The 17,898-nt window shown below is 45.8% G+C and overlaps 1 protein-coding gene and 1 long non-coding RNA gene across 2 annotated transcripts in view; both read right to left on the bottom strand.

Moving 5' to 3' along the window:
• The window catches only part of LOC143940130 (uncharacterized), a 648,562-nt gene that overhangs the window by 93,961 nt on the left and 536,703 nt on the right, over positions 1-17,898 (bottom strand). The gene's annotated exons all lie outside the window — the stretch shown is intronic.
• Positions 1-17,898, bottom strand: part of LOC143940129 (acyl-CoA dehydrogenase family member 11-like) — a 130,836-nt gene that overhangs the window by 93,961 nt on the left and 18,977 nt on the right. Inside the window, exon 2 of the mRNA XM_077461209.1 lies at positions 297-573. Coding sequence (XP_077317335.1) covers positions 297-573 — 277 coding nt within the window. The remainder of the gene's footprint in view (positions 1-296; positions 574-17,898) is intronic.

Raw genomic sequence — 17,898 nt, 5'->3', positions numbered from 1 at the left:
GAGATAGTCCAACCGTCCCCAGTTCTTTGGTGAACACCTGGTTGGGGATCAGGCTCCCAACCCTTTTATTTCTAGCTATTTAGATATAACAATGTTTATGCAACACCTTACCTGCAGGTGTAATTTAAAATAGCAAAGGTGGCAAATGCAGGAGGATCAGACCCCACTGTGTTACTACATGAGGGTCAGCAGACACTGGAAAGTTCTTGTTAATACAATAAAACATTTTCTATAAAAAAAAAAAAAAAACTTCTTTTAGCTAATATATTGTTTGCATATAAAGGTCTACTGCCCACCAGTGAAGGAAGATGTCTCCTCAAGTAACTTTGGAGAAGGGCATCCTCCAGAAATTGGTTCCCCAGTTTGGGCTGCTCCTGGAAAAAGCTTCCTATCACAGAACGAGAGACCGGCATCCGTAGCTCTTTCAGAACTGGGTGAGACTTGCTATCTTCATTGCTAATGGCTGGAGACACAGCACTCTTACTACCCATGTAGTATGCAGGTTGGTACTGTACACGGCATCTTAAACTTCTGCCAGGCCAGCATGGCACCAGAAAGTTGACTAATTTCACCCTGCAATGCAAAGAATTATTGTAAACCTATAAAATAAGAGGATAATGGGACTGCCATAAAAACTAAATAGCTTTGTGGAAAACAAAAAACAAAAAATCATCTGCATGACAACACTGTAAACAAATATTATTATTATTATACAGGATTTATATAGCGCCGACAGTTTACGCAGCGCTTTACAACATTAGGGTAGACATTACATTACAATTCAAGACAGGGGGAATCAGAGTGCCCTACTAACTAATGTTTTATTGTAATATACATATGAACGTGACCCTGTCCCCAGACCACTCATTTAAAAAAAAAAAATCTACTATTATATACCCTTTAACCTATTTTATGCATGCTATTTACCAGTAAAAGCCTTGCTTGTGTAGACATCCAAAAGCATCAACCCTATCGCCGGTCGCATTTCATTGATCAATATGATGACCCTAGTTAATCCTAAAAGGTCTCCAATTGATACACTACTACGAGCCACCTTCTCAGACGTTGCCAAAGGGACATATACACAGGTTGTAAAGTCTTAAGCCGCGTACACACGGGCGGACTGTATGGCCAACTTAGTCCGTCAGACAATCCGATGGACAGTCCGTCCTACTTTCGAATGAACGGACTTGACCACACACGGATGCACAAACAGTCCGTCGAAAGCTTGCGCGATGACGTGTACAGCACGTACGACGGGACTAGAAATAGGAAGTCCAATACACAGCAACCTTTCGCCGTGTAAATCCTTTCTGAGCATGCGCCATACTTAGTCCGTCGAACTAGCCTACTCACGAGCGGATTGTCCGCTGAAACCAAAGTATGACGGACAATATTACGGAAATTCCGAAATACTTAGTCCGCCAGACTGCACGCTGAAAAAGTCAGCTGAAGCCCACACACGAGCGGACTGTCCGCTGAAATGTGTTTCGACGGACTAAGTTGGCCAGACAGTCCGTCCGTGTGTACGCGGCTTTAAAGTTTTTCACGGTTTTATTTTTCTGCAGCGCCCCCACAGACCCCCCTTATTTCTTACCTGGGCCCATTCGTTCCAGCCCCGTGGCTCCAGCCTCTGGCTCTCATCTCACTGTACAGATTGATAGGAGAGGAAAACATTGGCTCCAGCTGTTGTCAATCAAATCCAGTGACACGAGAGCAGGAGCGGAATGAGTCCTGCTGTCTGTGCCAATAGAAGCAGCAGCAGAACTCGGGAGCATGCCAGCACGGGTGCCCCCAGGGAAAGCAGCTTTCCTGGGGGGCACCCAATGAAGGGGAGGAACCAGGAGCACCGGCGGGACACCCCAGAAGAGGAGGATGGGGGCTGCTCTGTGCAAAACCCTTGCACGGAGCAGGTAAGTATAAAATGTTTTTTTTTTTTCATTTTTAAAAATCCAAACCTTTACAGCCCCTTTAATGCATTCTATGCATTAAGATAAAAAGGCTTCTGTATATAGCAGCCACCCCAGCACCCCCTAATACTTACTTGAGCTTATCTCTGTCTAGCAGTGTCCACAAGTCCCTCTTTTGTCCGGGACTTCCCTCCCGATTGGCTGAGACACAGCAGTGGTGCCATTCGCTCCCACGGCTGCCAATTAAAGTCTTTTAGCCAATAAGAAGAGAGAGGAGGCGGGGCCGAACGGAAGCTCCGTGTCTGAATGGACACACAGAACTGCAGCTCGGCTGCTCCCATAGCAAGCTGCTTGCAGTGGGGGCACTCGACAGGTGGGAGGGGACAGGAGCAGCAAAGAGAGACCCGAGAAAAGGAGGATCTGGGCTGATCTGTGCAAACCATTACACAGAGCAGGCAATTCTAACATGTTTGTTATTTTCTTTTTTTAAAAAGGAAGAAAGATATTTGAGTCATAAATAAGTTTGTGTATACTTTAACTGTCCAGAGAAAGCTACACTAACAAGCTCATTGGGAGTTCATTTTTTTTTTTTTTTTATACAAAACTACCGGCCTCTATCTCATATTCCAGGGGTACTGGTGCCACAAGCATCATCTAAAGCCTCTTTTGCCAACACCCGATTCCCTTCCCAACAGCAGAGCAGTGCAGGGAAGTGTCAGTGAGAGTCTAATGCACTCCAATGTCACAATCCCCATGCTACACCTGCATTGGGGGGAAGGTACTGTGTCCCCGCACATTGTAAACAATGGGAAAACGTTGAATGGTTATGTTTGTATCATAATAAAACAGTGCTGTGCAATTCATAAATGTCCATAGTAAATAAATTCATATATATATATATGTATATATATATATCACTGAAAAAGTCCCAACTAGTGCATGTGGAGACAGTATAAATCACTGATTGGTGCGGTAAAACACACAGAAATGCTGGTAGTTCTGGTGACCTATGAATTGCGCAGCACTGTTTTATTATGATGTCTATTTGAGGTATTGTTTGAGTTAACCTTGAGTGCCAACTAGCAGTTCACTTTTATTTTTTGTGTAAGCGCTGAATATTCTTCCAAATTTTATCTAACTTTGTAGCTGCGATCGTCAGCTCTTGTGATGGGGAAGAGATTGGGTGCAATTCTGCTAAGGGGGTGGCCCCTGTTTCCAGGAGGAGGAGGGTAGTGATTGGCCACTGCCAAAGCCAATCACAGTCCTGATAGCCCCACTCATCATCTGGAGGAAGATGACTCGCTTGGTTGCCACTGCCAATCTCAGAAAGAAGGGATTTCACTGTGTTTGAGAAAACCACAATCGGGTGACAGTGTGTGGAATTACTGTTGAGCATATATATATATATATATATATATATATATATATATATATATATTTAGTGCCTTGCGAAAGTATTCGGCCCCCTTGAACTTTTCAACCTTTTGCCACATTTTAGGCTTCAAACATAAAGATATACAATTTTTATTTTTTGTGAAGAATCACCAACAAGTGGGACACAATTGTGAAGTGGAACGAAATCTATTGGATATTTTAAACTTTTTTAGCAAATAAAAAACTGAAAAGTGGTGCGTGCAAAATTATTCGGCCCCTTTACTTTCAGTGCAGCAAACTCACTCCAGAAGTTCAGCGAGGATCTCTGAATGATCCAATGTTGTCCTAAATGACTGATGGTGATAAATAGAATCCACCTGTGTGTAATCAAGTCTCTGTATAAATGCACCTGCTCTGTGATAGTCTCAGGGTTCTGTTGAAAGCGCAGAGAGCATCATGAAGACCAAGGAACACACCAGGCAGGTCCGTAATACTGTTGTGGAGAAGTTTAAAGCCGGATTTGGATACAAAAAGTTTTCCCAAGCTTTAAACATCCCAAGGAGCACTGTGCAAGCGATCATTTTGAAATGGAAGGAGTATCAGACCACTGCAAATCTACCAAGACCTGGCCGTCCCTCTAAACTTTCAGCTCAGACAAGGAGAAGACTGATCAGAGATGCAGCCAAGAGGCCCATGATCACTCTGGATGAACTGCAGAGAACTACAGCTGAGGTGGGAGAGTCTGTCCATAGGACAACAATCAGTCGTACACTGCACAAATCTGGCCTTTATGGAAGAGTGGCAAGAAGAAAGCCATTTCTCAAAGATATCCATAAAAAGTCTCATCTAAAGTTTGCCACAAGCCACCTGGGAGACACACCAAACATGTGGAAGAAGGTGCTCTGGTCAGATGAAACCAAAATCGAACTTTTTGCCCACAATGCAAAACGATATATTTGGCGTAAAAGCAACACAGCTCATCACCCTCAACACCCCATCCCCACTGTCAAACATGGTGGTGGCAGCATTGTGGTTTGGGCCTGCTTTTCTTCAGCAGGGACAGGGAAGATGGTTAAAATTGAGGGGAAGATGGATGCAGCCAAATACAGGACCATTCTGGATAAAAACCTGTTGGAGTCTGCAAAAGACCTGAAACTGGGACGGAGATTTATCTTCCAACAAGACAATGATCCCAAACATACAGCAAAATCTACAAATGAATGGTTCACAAATAAACGTATCCAGGTGTTAGAATGGCCAAGTCAAAGTCCAGACCTGGATCCAATCGAGAATCTGTGGAAAGAGCTGAAAACTGCCGTTTACAAATGCTCTCCATCCAACCTCACTGAGCTCGAGCTGTTTTGCAAGGAAGAATGGGCAAGAATTTCAGTCTCTCCATGTGCAAAACTGATAGAGACATACCCCAAGCGACTTGCAGCTGTAATCGCAGCAAAAGGTGGCTCTACAAAGTATTAACGCAAGGGGGGCGAATAATTTTGCACGCCCCACTTTTCATTTTTTTTATTAGTTAAAAAAGTTTCAAAAATCCAATAGATTTCGTTCCACTTCACAATTGTGTCCCACTTGTTGGTGATTCTTCACAAAAAATAAAAATGTTATATCTTTATGTTTGAAGCCTGAAATGTGGCAAAAGCTTGAAAAGTTCAAGGGGGTCGAATACTTTCGCAAGGCACTGTATACACACACACACACACACACACACACACACACACACACACACACATACATATACACACACACACACTATCTCACAAAAGTGAGTACACCCCTCACATTTTTGTAAATATTTTATTATATATTTTCATGTGACAACACTGAAGAAATTACACTTTGCTACAATGTAAAGTAGTGAGTGTACAGCTTGTATAACTGTAAATTTGCTGTCCCCTCAAAATAACTCAACACACAGCCATTAATGTCTAAACCGCTTGCAACAAAAGTGAGTACACCCCTAAGTGAAAATCCCCAAATTGGGCCCACAGTGTCAATATTTTGTGTGGCCACCATTATTTTCCAGCACTGCCTTAACCCTCTTGGGCATGGAGTTCACCAGAGCTTCGCAGGTTGCCACTGGAGTCCTCTTCCACTCCTCCATGACAACATCACAGAAAAGTGGAAGCTCCCCTTATCTGTCTTCTCCCCAATTTGGTGCCCCAATTGCCACCTCTCGGAGAGGATAGCGGGGTACCTGTTTTTGACAGATACCTGTTCCCCACTTCCATTGGACCTTGCCGCAGCGAAGTCCGTCCTCCCTCCCCTGCCACCGGACCAGTAAGAGCACAGCACGCTCTGCGAATGCACAGTAGGGAACGGCAAGACTTCACTGCCGGTTTACCATAACGGCAGCAGCACCCGAGAGCCTATTGAATCATCGTCTGGGGTGCCAACATCGCTGGATTCCAGGACAGGTAAGTGTCCCATTATTAAAAGTCAGCAGCTACAATATGTAGCGGGGGCGGAAAACCATTTTAAGCCAAAGTTGTTAGTATAAGTCTGGAACCGGTAGCAAACACACCATTTTCCTAATGTCAGTCTGTGCTTTATCACTTGTATATTTGAGCTGAGACATTTATGTGCCCAGCCTTTATAGTAGGAGGATCCACATATTTTTCACACATGTTGTAAACACATATTTGGGTCATATTAAAAATGCTGACTGTGCAAAATTCCTTTATGTAGCTTTGTAAGTTAATATGTTACACCGTCCCCTAAGCGACTTTTTGAAACATAAGTGAAACAATATTTATAAGTACCATCCTCCAGATATCCTCATAAGTGTTGCACTAAACACACTAAAGAGAAAGAAGTTGTCACCTTTCCTAAAGAAAACAACATTTACTTTGCTACCTTCAGCTACAAGGCATTGGTGTCTCTAGTGAACAGTTTGAGGAAGTGGTGTTCAGGCAAAGGTGTCCAATCAGCATCATCCTTATAAAGGGTCTATATCATGTCACAAGTCACCAGCAGGAGCAAAGGCATGGATTATCCATTTATTTATAGAAGAGTTTAAAAGAATATTGTGCTTAGCATTAGTTATCACAGACCCAAAAATTAACATCCCCTGCAATTTTGGGTCCAGGATGACAAAATAAATGGGAGCTGTCATTGATTACTACCAGCATGTTATCCAACTGCATTGTCTCTGTAATAGCTTGATCATTGTGCTGGGAGAGCACAGCAAGAAAACATGGTCGCATATGTGCTGTGAGTGGGCATTAAAGCCCACCTGTCTTGCTGCCACACATATGAGTTACATGGTCAGCCAGAGGTAATGACATATTAAAGCCTTTGATTATCCTCATACTCTTCTGGTTATCTCTTGCCTCTACTGAAAAAACCCTCCTCATGGACCTACTTCTCTACAGGTTATCGCCTCCTCAGTCCATCATGAATACTGGTGCCAGGCTCATCCATTTTATCAACTGCTAAGTATCTACCAACCCATTGCTGTCAATCCTTCCACTGGCTTTTGATCAAAGAATATTAACAACAACTTACAAAACCATTCAGAATGCTACATCACCAACCTCCTCCTAAAATATTAACCAAACCATCCACTTCCACTCTCCCAAGACCCTCTGCTCTCTAGCTCCCTCGTCACCTCCTCCATGCTCGCCTCCTTACTTTCCCGAACTAAAGTAATGCTTTCCATACACTATACGAAAAATTGGCCGAACCCATTTTCGAAAAACGAACATTCGGCCGTGAGCGCAAACGATAGTGCCATCATGTAAAGACTGATAAATCGTTAAGTGGACATAAATGAATGCATTTTTTGTTTGTTTTTTTTACATATACCTAGTGCAGACAGCAAACACATTAACCTTTCAGTTTATCGTTTATTCTGCAAAAAATTTCCAAACTTGTCCTTTGTTTTTTCGGCCTCAAAAACATCCCAATGATTATCAATTTTGTGACCATTAACTGACTGAAAAATAAACAAACTGTCGAAATAACCGAATTTCGGACGATTTTTCGTGTAGTGTATGGCCTGCAATACTGCATCTTGTATCACTTGCCCTTATCTTTTGATTGCAAGCTCTCAAGAGCAGGGTCCCCCTAACCCTCTTGTCTTGAATCGTATTGTAACTGTACTGTTTCCATTTGTTTTGTAAACCACTGTGCATATTGTTAGCTCTGAATAGATCAATAATAATAAAGCCTGCCAGGTAGCTATTTCAGAGAAAGCAATGGCAGCCCCAAGTTTCTCTCATGAAAGATTTACAGTAAAATTAAATGCCAGGAATCCAGTCACTTTCTAAAATGTGCTAGCTTTCTATGGGTTAACTCCAAAGAGGTGCATTCCACCTTGTGGGCTAATCTCTTTAATTTAAAATTTTCTGAGTGCTGGGAGTACAGCAACTACAACACTGGACCTTTTGATCTCAGCTCCTACAGCTGCAGAGTCATCTACAGCTGCTCTGCTCACACCTCCTCTCATCTTGCCCAATCACAATGAGCTTTGTATTATGGGAACCCATTCACAAAATACAAAGCCTTCTGTAAATGGACAGAGGAGGGGAGAGCTGGCAGAGCGTCTGCTGTGTGAGAAAGTAGCACCTCTCCTGTCAGAGTACCGGGAGTTTAGTGATAGCTGTACTCCCAGTGCTCAGTAAAACTGTCAGTGGTAAATAAGAGATCAGTCCAGGTGGTGTCATGCCCCTCATTGGACTTAACAGTAAGCCAGCATATTTTAGAAAGTGGCTAAAATCCTGGAGTACAGCTTTAAAGCAGTATAAAACATTTATTATATTGCAGCTTACAAGGGCTGCTCTTAGAAATCCCAAGGCCCCATACAGCCTACCTGACAGAGGCCCTTCCCCAAAAATATCAAATGATATTTTCTCTAAAATGCCATGGTCGCGATGCTATGCTTTGCAGTCACGACAGAAATTATACAGTCGCTACTACCACCTCAACGCCTTTTTTTTTCCCTCTTACTTTTTTAAATTACTAAATAACAATTTTACATTACAAAACCACACTACAAGTGTTTAGCTCGCAGTTGCAGAGCAGCCCCACTGAACTCAATAGGGGAGTTTGACAGGTAGTGCTGCCTGTCAAACTCTGCAGCCTGGGTTAAAAATGCTACAGCTGTGAAGTACAATATTGCAGCAATGCCATGTACACTGTACAAATGGTAACCACCCCAACTTATAACTGGCCTTTGCATTATGGAGCACATGGAAGGGCAAGTCAAAAAAAACAAAATACTAATTTCCAACTCACTTACCAACCAGCCTGTAACAAACGAAATTGTTCTGTCTAATGCCACGTACACACGATCAGACTCAGCCGGACTGTCCGAACGAGCGGACCTGCCCACACACGGTACTTATGCGGTGGACTTAGTCCACCAGACTATCTGCCGTACTTTGGAAAGAATGGACCACACACACACGGAGGAAAGTCCGTTCATTTTGAACGCGGCTCCAGGTAGACGGGACTAGAGAAGGAAGCGTCGCTGGCCCCGTCACCTGGTATGGACTTAAAGGGGAAGCCCTACGCCGAAAAAACGGCGTGGGGGTCCCCCTCTAGGCCCATATCAGACCCTTATCTGAGCACGCTACCCGGCCGGTCAGGAAAGGGTGGGGACGAGTGAGCGCCCCCCCTCCTGAGCCGTACCAGGCCGCGTGCCCTCAACATGGGGGGTGCTTTGGGGAAGGGGGCAGCCGCGCAGCCCCCCCACCCCAAAGCACCTTGTCCCCATGTTGATGAGGAGAAGGGCCTCTTCCCTACAACCCTGGCCGTTGGTTGTCAGGGTCTGCGGGCGGGGGGCTTATCGGAATCCGGGAGCCCCCTTCATCCAGAGTTGTTTATCACTAGTACATGGGATGTATTACTGGCCAGATCCCTTGGGGAAAAAGACAAAAGAAAAGAAGACTGTTGCAGCCACCACATCTAATGACTGGTAAGCTGCAATATAATACATTTTGGGTTTATTACCGCTTTGATTCAGCACAATTGGCCATAATACTTTACTTCATCCTAATTTTCACAGTATAATCATGTGCACATAAACAAAGTCTGTGAGAGTGAAAGATTTGGTAATAATGGTTTACTACAATAAACAGTTGCAAGCTAGTTGTGGTAATATAGTTTGGATTTTCCCAGACTGTTTACATCTTGCATAAGTAGCATAATAAAGTTAAATAGCTTTTGTAATTGAAAACATAACTTTGTTCCCTTGTCATATTTACAGTGAAAAAAGAAAAAGGAATACACCAGAATATAATTTTTTTTTTTAAATCGCAAAAATAAGGAGTCTTGAGATTACATGGCTATATAATGTCATCTTCATGATCATCCCCTATACAGTCAACCACCACAAAGTTCTTGATTCAGAGTTTGGGGCCTAACTAATAATTGTTTGTGGAAACCCCAGCCCAGCATTTCCGCATCATAACAGTTTACCATGTGTAGCTATCTCGAGTGTTTTGCTGAGCATTCTTGACTGCAGAAAGTAGAACATCCCCTGGATGGTAACGTCATCCGTGAGAGAGCATAGAAATTGTACCAGCAGTTCGCTACAAGAGACAATGCAGAAGGTACTGAAGAACCGCAACCAGGACCATCAACAGCACCAGAGCCTGAAGATTTTGAAGCCAGTAAAGGATGGAGCATATTTGGGGGCATATTTAGGGTTTAAATAATAGCCATTTATAGGCATTTTTTTTACCAAATCCAAAAATTTGCAGTTTTGTCACAATTCTCAGGTGCTCTAGGAACGTAACCCCCGCAAATTTGGGGGGTTGACAGCAGTTACATATACTTTTTTTTTTAAAGTTATATTTATTGTAATTTCAAGATGTGAACAAAACAATACAAAGCCTATTGGGCATACCCAGGCTCAGTCACTACAACTACCAAACGAAGAGAGAAAAAAAAAAGGGGCAAGGCATTACATATAACATGCATAACTACCTAAACCACTGTATGCTCAACCACCTGTGTAGAATATCCTAATCAAGGGGGGCGTGGCCTGAGGTGCAATGGAGTAGGACGTTGGCAGTAGGAGCTTCGCTCGTCCACACTCCTGCAACCTCCATCCTGCAACATCCTGCCTTGGTACAGTACCTGGATGACCCTGCCTTCTCCCTCGCACTACCCCTGGAGCCATCTGCCCGTTCGGATGCTGCACGGAGCTGCTCCGGTGGGATTTCCCCATTCGGGGACTGCCTCTAGGAAAGTCCGCGGCTTCGGCCTAGGCGCCGGAGCGGCGGCCATCTTGCTCTGCCCGGCGGCGGCTCTCTCGGACCTCCCCAGCCCTCTAAACCAACCCAGAACTGCCCCGCATCACCCCGGCCATGGGTGTGGGGCCTATTTTCATGATAACGGCCGGTGGGACAGTCCGCGGCTCCGGCCTGGTCTGTGTCAGCGGCCATCTTGCTACACCCGAGGCAGCCTCTAAAGACCTCTCTGACTGCCTGCATACTCGCATCTCTCTGCTGTGGCCGCCAGCTTGCTTCCTGCCACCTGTGAAATGCCCCCCTACCTTGCAGCCGGTGGGATAGCCTGTGGGGCCGGCCGGGGCCTAGGAGCAGTGGCCATCTTGCTACACCCGCTGTGGTCCTGTGCCCGGTGCTCTGCGACCCCCTGACCCCGTTTCTCCTCTGCTGCAGCCGCTGATCTTTTCAGGCACAGTCCATAACCCTAATTGCGGCACTGTATAGTCGTTGTGGGCGGGGACATTTAAGAAGTTGGCCTAATACACAGCGACCATCTTGAAACGCCCCGGACCACTTCCGGACCATGTCCCCACCTAAAAAGTCCGCCGAGGCCGCTGACAAGCTTGCCAGGTACCGCCGCCATTATGAGGAACACCGGGTTAAAGATGACGCTGGCACTCCCTCTGACGCGGACCACTCTGCATCGGCCACTAACCAAGTCCTTGATGCTATCGCCCTATGCCAGAGCACGCTCACCTCCAAAATTGAGGAGGTCAAAATTGATGTATCCCTCATCCAGCAAGACCTCTCCACCCTCCGGGACTGTGTGGTGGAGACGGAGACCCGCATAAGTAGAGCTGAAGACATCATACACCCCCTGCAACACACCACTGACGAGGTGCGCCGCCAGCTGCATCAGCTTAGTGCGAAACAGGACGACATGGAAAACCGTCTCTGGAGATGCAATCTCCGCTTTATTGGCCTCCCTGAGACGGCTGGGGGCAACGATCCGGCGGGTTTCCTTGAATATCTCCTGACCTCCACCTTCGGAAGAGAGGCATTTTCGGTGATACGCATGTGGCAGTATTCCCAGACTTCTCCACCGAGGTACAACGGCAGCGCTCCAGGTTTCAGGATGTTAAGCGACGCCTCCGGGTTCTCCACCTCAAATACGCAATGTTATATCCTGCGAAGCTTCGCGAGAAACACAAGGGACGAACTCACTTTTTTGAAGACCCTGCATTGGCATCCACCTGGATTGACCAGAGGGAACACCCAGACTGAACATGCTACCCTACCTATAAGCTATGGATGACCCCCTTTTTTTTCTCTCTTTCTCCTGCCTCCCTGGGCGCCCGCGATTTGCACATTACAAATAAAGGCCCTTTGCAGGAGCAGGGGGCAAATCCGGAAATTCCTTTACAACTAGTACTGGATCTCACAGCATGATTACCGCCTCCAGGCGACCTCACCGACCTGCGATCCCTGCCTCCCTTAAACCTGCGGAGCGCCTGAGGAAGACCGTAGGTTAAACGACATCCATAACTTTTCTACTATACTTTACCCACCATCCCTATGGGGGGCGGAGCTCCCCCCTGCTCAGCCATGATGGTGTTACACCTTTTTGGCTCCTACTCCCCAAGCACCTTTCAGAGAAGAAGTCGCCCCCCCCCTAGGATATTTTGAATTTTTGTGTACTTCTTCCTCCCCCGTTTGTTTGACTCTTTTTTTCCCCCTTTGTTTTTTTCTTTGTTGCCATGGGTATCTACGCCCCCCTGCAATTACGTTCCATGCCTCCAATGAGTCCTAAGCATTGGATGTCCCCTGTTGGTACCCGGTTATGGGGTTTGATGTCCAAGCCGTGTTGGTGTGGCGCTGGACTGGGTGGGGGGGAGGGAATGTTGTGGTTTTTATTTTTCTTACACCACTATGTTTGCAAACGTTTGTTTATGCTGAAGGTACTATGTTAAAGTTATACATGCACTATTGGTATTGGCTGCTATTGTGTTTTATGCAAACTGACTTAGCCGTGACTGCTCTGCTGACTCTAGTACACCTATGGTTTATTGTATGCGCCCTGCACCCGCCATGAGCTCTCTAAAGTTCCTTACGTGGAATGTCAGAGGCATGCGGAATAAGATAAAACGCACTGCCGCCCTGGCATTCCTTAAGTCCCAGCGTGCTGACAAAATCGCGCTTGTTGAGACCCATGTTACTGGCCATCTTCAATCCTCTCTCAAAAAGCCGTGGATAGGTTGGGCATACCATGCCACCCACACCTCATACTCCAGGGGGGTCTCAGTCCTAATTGCTAAAAGGGTGCCGTTTGACCTAGTGCTGCTCCAGACGGATCGGCAGGGCAGATATGTGATTCTACACGCCACCATTAATGGATCCCCTATTTTGATACTAGCCTGCTATGTCCCCCCTCCCTATAATTCAGCTGTAATTAAGGAGGGCCTCGCATTTAAGGCACAATACCCTTCGGTGTCGGCAGTGTGGATGGGGGACTTTAATATGACCCTCACTCCCGCTCTGGACCGAATGGGCACACCGGACTCCCCTACTGACCTGCCAGCCCATACCAGACTACATCGTATATTGACCGACTTTGCTCTTGTGGATACTTGGCGCCACAGGTATCCGCATGCTAAAGCATATTCGTGCTTCTCAGCTAGCCATAACATGATGTCACGAATCGACTTCATCCTCATTTCACAGACCTCGACACCCAAACTGGGAGATGTGGGCTTCGCTCCGAGAATCCTCTCGGATCACGCCCCCTACTGCATCACGATGCAACTCCTGAAGGCCTCTCCCCCTCCTACTTGGCGGCTGCACCCATTTTGGTTGACCGCCTTGCAGGGGCAAGAAGACATCCCTACGGAATTGCAACACTATTTTACAGTTAACAGGGACTCCGCTACGCACGACATAGTGTGGGAGACATTTAAGCTTTACGCCTGCTCCCTGCTCACCACGCGTATTAACAGACTTAAGCGGTCGTCAAAACTTGTTGTCCAACAGGCTACAGAACACCTACAAAGACTGGAGGAGGCGTTTCATCGAGACCCCTCACATGACACAGCTAATAATCTTAAGATTCAGCTACGACAGGTCTCCCAACTGTATACGGAGAAGGCCAAGCAGCGCATCTTTTTCTGTAGGCAAAGGATATTTGAGTATGGAGAAAGATTGGGCAAACTACTTGCTTACCTTGCCCACTTAGATTCCCGTCCCCCAGTTGTGGTATCACTGAAAGACATCCAGGGGAATGATATTACTGATCCACAACAAGCTGTGGAGGAATTTGCGAGATTTTATCGTGCACTCTATGCCACCCGGGTCACTCATACTCCCCAAGACACCAAAGACTACTTAGCGAGAATTACATTTCCCAAACTGACACATTACTGAGGAGGATATTTACGAGGCTATCTCCTCTCTGGCCACCTCTAAAGCACCAGGACTGGATAGTTTACCGCTTGAATTTTATGCCACCTACTCTGAAATTTTGACCCCTAAACTCCATAACCTATATGAATCCATATTTGACACGGGAATCCTACCCCGTTCTATGAGAGAAGCTCAAATAGTAGTAATTCCCAAGCCCGGGAAGGACCCAAACTATCCGGAATCATATACAGACCTATCTCCCTACTACAGGTCGACATTAAAATACTGGCTAAGATTCTTGCCTCCCGCCTTAACCAGGTCATCCTTTCACTGATCCACCCGGACCAGACTGGCTTTATGCCAGGAAAAAACACAGCCATGAATATCCGCCGCTTACTTATGAACATCCAGGGATCCCATGATGAAGTTGGCTCGCGGGTCGTGGTGGCTCTAGATGCTGCCAAGGCCTTCGACTCCGTGGAGTGGAACTACCTGTGGGAGTGCCTTTCGGGATTTGGACTTACATAGTTAGTTACATAGTTAGTAAGGTTGAATAAAGACACCAGTCCATCCAGTTCAACCTGAGTGTCTACAATTGTCCCTATCCCAGTACATTGCACACTCATATCAATCCCTACCCTCAAAGAGCCCAGGATCCAAGGTCCCCATTCATATACTAGTGTCAATTTTGGACAGAAGCCAATTAACCTACCTGCATGTCTTTGGACTTGGCCCCAACTTTATTCGATGGGTCCAACTCCTGTATCAATCCCCAAGAGCCAAGGTGTTTGTGAATGGCTGGCTCTCTGACCAGTTCCCGCTAGTGAGAGGGACCCGACAAGGCTGCCCCCTCTCTCCCATGCTATACGTGTTGGCTGTGGAACCACTTGCTATTATGGTTCGCGCAGACACCAGAATCCGTGGCCTTAGGATAGGGAATCTGGAGGAAAAGATCGGGATGCATGCCGACGATACACTTCTATACTTAGCAGATTCGGGTCCCTCCCTTCTTGCAGCCCTTCACACCATGGACTGTATTGGTAGTCACTCGGGTCTGAGTATCAACTGGTCTAAATCCCAGATCATCCCACTTGATCATTTTCCCCCTGTACCCACGTCCCCTCCTCTGAATCTCCCTAGAGTCTCTGTGATCAAGTATTTAGGAGTGCAGGTCACTAGATCGCTGACAGACTACGTACTCCTAAACATTGAACCCCTGTATACCCTGATCAAGAGCAAGACACAAACCTGGGCCAGACTACCTCTAGGTGTTATGGGACGCATCAGTCTGGTCAAAATGATACTTCTACCTAAGATACTTTATTTGGTGTGGCATGCACCCCTGTACATACCACAAAAGTTTTTCAAAACAATTGAATCAATTCTTAATTCATTCGTATGGGGTCACAGCAGACACAAATTGTCTTGGAAAATTCTGAAGAATCCAATGACACTGGGAGGGGCTGCTCTTCCAGATTTCCAGGATTATTATCTTGCCTCCCAATTGTCCCATTTTTATCATTTTGACAAGAGCGAGCTACCAAGATACCAGACGCTACTTTGCCAACGCCCCGACGACCCAGCCCATACCCCACTTCAGTCAGTCCTTCGGGCCCCATTGCCAGGATGTTCCTCCCATCACAAAGTAGACATGCTGACACACCACCGGAGGATCTGGCGGACGCCCCTGAAAAAAATTGGGACCCCGCAGGTCCATTCCTATACTCCTCTCTGGTTCAACACTCATTTGCCCGAACTGTTGTCCGTTCCAGACCCCGTGGCTTGGATACGTTATGGGATCCTGTACATGCACCAAATTATGACCAACACTGGGCTCAAATCATTCCAAACGCTAAAGGAAGAATTCTCACTCCCTAACCATCTCCTCTTCAGGTACTTACAGCTTCGACATGCTTTACAGACTCAATTCGCCGGCTCCAACCCAATCCTGACAGTCCCTCCTATAGTTGGCATAATCACAGGTGATGAGCCAACCAAGTTGATTTCCACCCTCTACTCCACCATCCGTCTCCCAGGCACCGCGACATTGGCTTATGCTGCTAAGACCAGATGGGAGGTGGATGTTGGAATAATTGAGGATGAGGAGTGGGATGAAGTCTTGGGGGATGTGAAGAGAGTTTCCCCCAGGCTGTCGGACCGCCTTACACAGTTGTACATCATACATAGGACATACTTGACTTCCCAGAGGATAGCACGGTTCAAACCAATGTATAATCCAGGATGCCGCTTATGCGACCACACCCCGGGCTCCTTTTATCACCTCATATGGTCCTGTCCGGTTATCCAAACATACAGGTGATTAGCTTTCTCCATGATCAGATGGGCTCTCCTGCTAACCTTGACCCAAAGATGTGCCTGCTTGGTCTGTTGCCAGAGTTAGACGCTGACAAACCTCTTCGCACCTTTTTACATGAAACGCTGTTCCTAGCGAGAAAAGCGATTGCTCGTGGCTGGATGCAGGCCCTCCCCCCCACTGTCCAATGCTGGAAGAAAGAGATTAAGGATACCCTTCCGTATAAGAAATTGATCTATGCACATAGAGGATGTCCACTTAAATATGAGCAGATCTGGGGTAGATGGTTGGGAGATGGGAAGACATGTACCTGATTTGCTGCTATATTGATCCCTTGCCCCCCTCCCCCTCTGCTTCTCCCTTTCTGTGTTTCTTCCACCCCTTGGGCCTCCTCTTATTATGTTCCTCTCCTCCCCCCCCCCCTTTTATTTTTATATAAAAAAAAAATTCTGTTTGCTCCCTCTTTCCTGGCTGATACAAAATGGCTTTATAATGACTTTACCTATGATGAGTATCTATCCTTATACAGCACAGCTAATCCAATGTACTCATGTATGCAATACTGACTTGGCCAGGTTGGCCTATGTTACCTGTTGTACCGTTGGTATGTTTGCCATGTCTGCTTTTTACCCTGTCTCCTGCTCCTTTCAATAAAGTTTGTTTTTCGATTAAAAAAAGAATATCCTAATCAATCTTCCAATTCTACATATACCCTACAAAGCTTACTTTAGATACTTATAAGATAAAGTGTACATTATAGTTAAATTTTTGCATTCGCATTCCCCCCCTCCCCACGACTATTGACCAAGCAACCCAGGGGTGTTTATGAGATCAGGGATGCCACTTGGGTCAATCGTGGTACTTACAATACTAATCATCTATCGAGTCTGCATTAGTGGACAGGGAGTCCGTCCAAATATCCCATACTTTGTGGAATTTTTTGGCACACCCACGTGACAGGTAGATAGCCGTGTATAATGGTAGAGCCACATTCACTAACCTCTTCCAAAAATGTAATGAGGGTGCAGATGATGCTTTCCATCTGAGTACTATCGACTTACGGGCATAGTAAAGTAATAATCCTAGTAGGGTTCGGATTGCCCGGAGTGGGGCCAGGGGTTCCACAAGTCCCAGCAGACATACCTCTACAGACAGTGGTACAGAAACAGTGGTGACAGTCAGAATAGAATTGGTTACCTCAACCCAAAAAATTTTGATCTAAGGACAGCTCCAAAATATGTGAATAAAGTCCGCTGAGGATGAGTTGGATCTCCAGCAAGAGGCAGGAATAGAAGGATACATTTTGTGCAGATGCACGGGTGTGTAATATACCTTATGTACTATTTTAAATTGCACTAATTTATCTCTAACTGATACTAGCTGTGAAAAGGGACACTCCCACATTTCTTCCCAATCTTCAGTGTCTAGTGTGGAGAAATTAACCACTCACTTTGCCTTAAGGTTTTCTAGTCCCGTGTGTATGTTAGGAAGTAATGCTTTATATATGGTGGATAAGGGCTTTGGTAGAGCTTCGTCCCTGAGCAGAGTCTCCAGATTCGATGTGTAAAAGGCAACTTGAGCATTATCAAAGTGTTAAAGGCGTGCCTAAGCTGCAGGAATCTAAACAAGTGTGAGTTGGGTAAATCATATTGTTGTTTCAACCTGTCAAATGACTGTAGTCAGCCTTCCAAACAGATCTGATTTATATATTTGA

This window comes from Lithobates pipiens, unplaced genomic scaffold, assembly GCF_037356315.1.
Source record: "Lithobates pipiens isolate NorthernLeopardFrog02 unplaced genomic scaffold, aLitPip1_a1.2 Scaffold_3, whole genome shotgun sequence".
Lineage (NCBI taxonomy): Eukaryota > Metazoa > Chordata > Amphibia > Anura > Ranidae > Lithobates > Lithobates pipiens.
The sequence above is the reverse complement of the archived record's forward strand: the minus strand, read 5'-3'. Positions and strand labels throughout refer to the sequence as shown.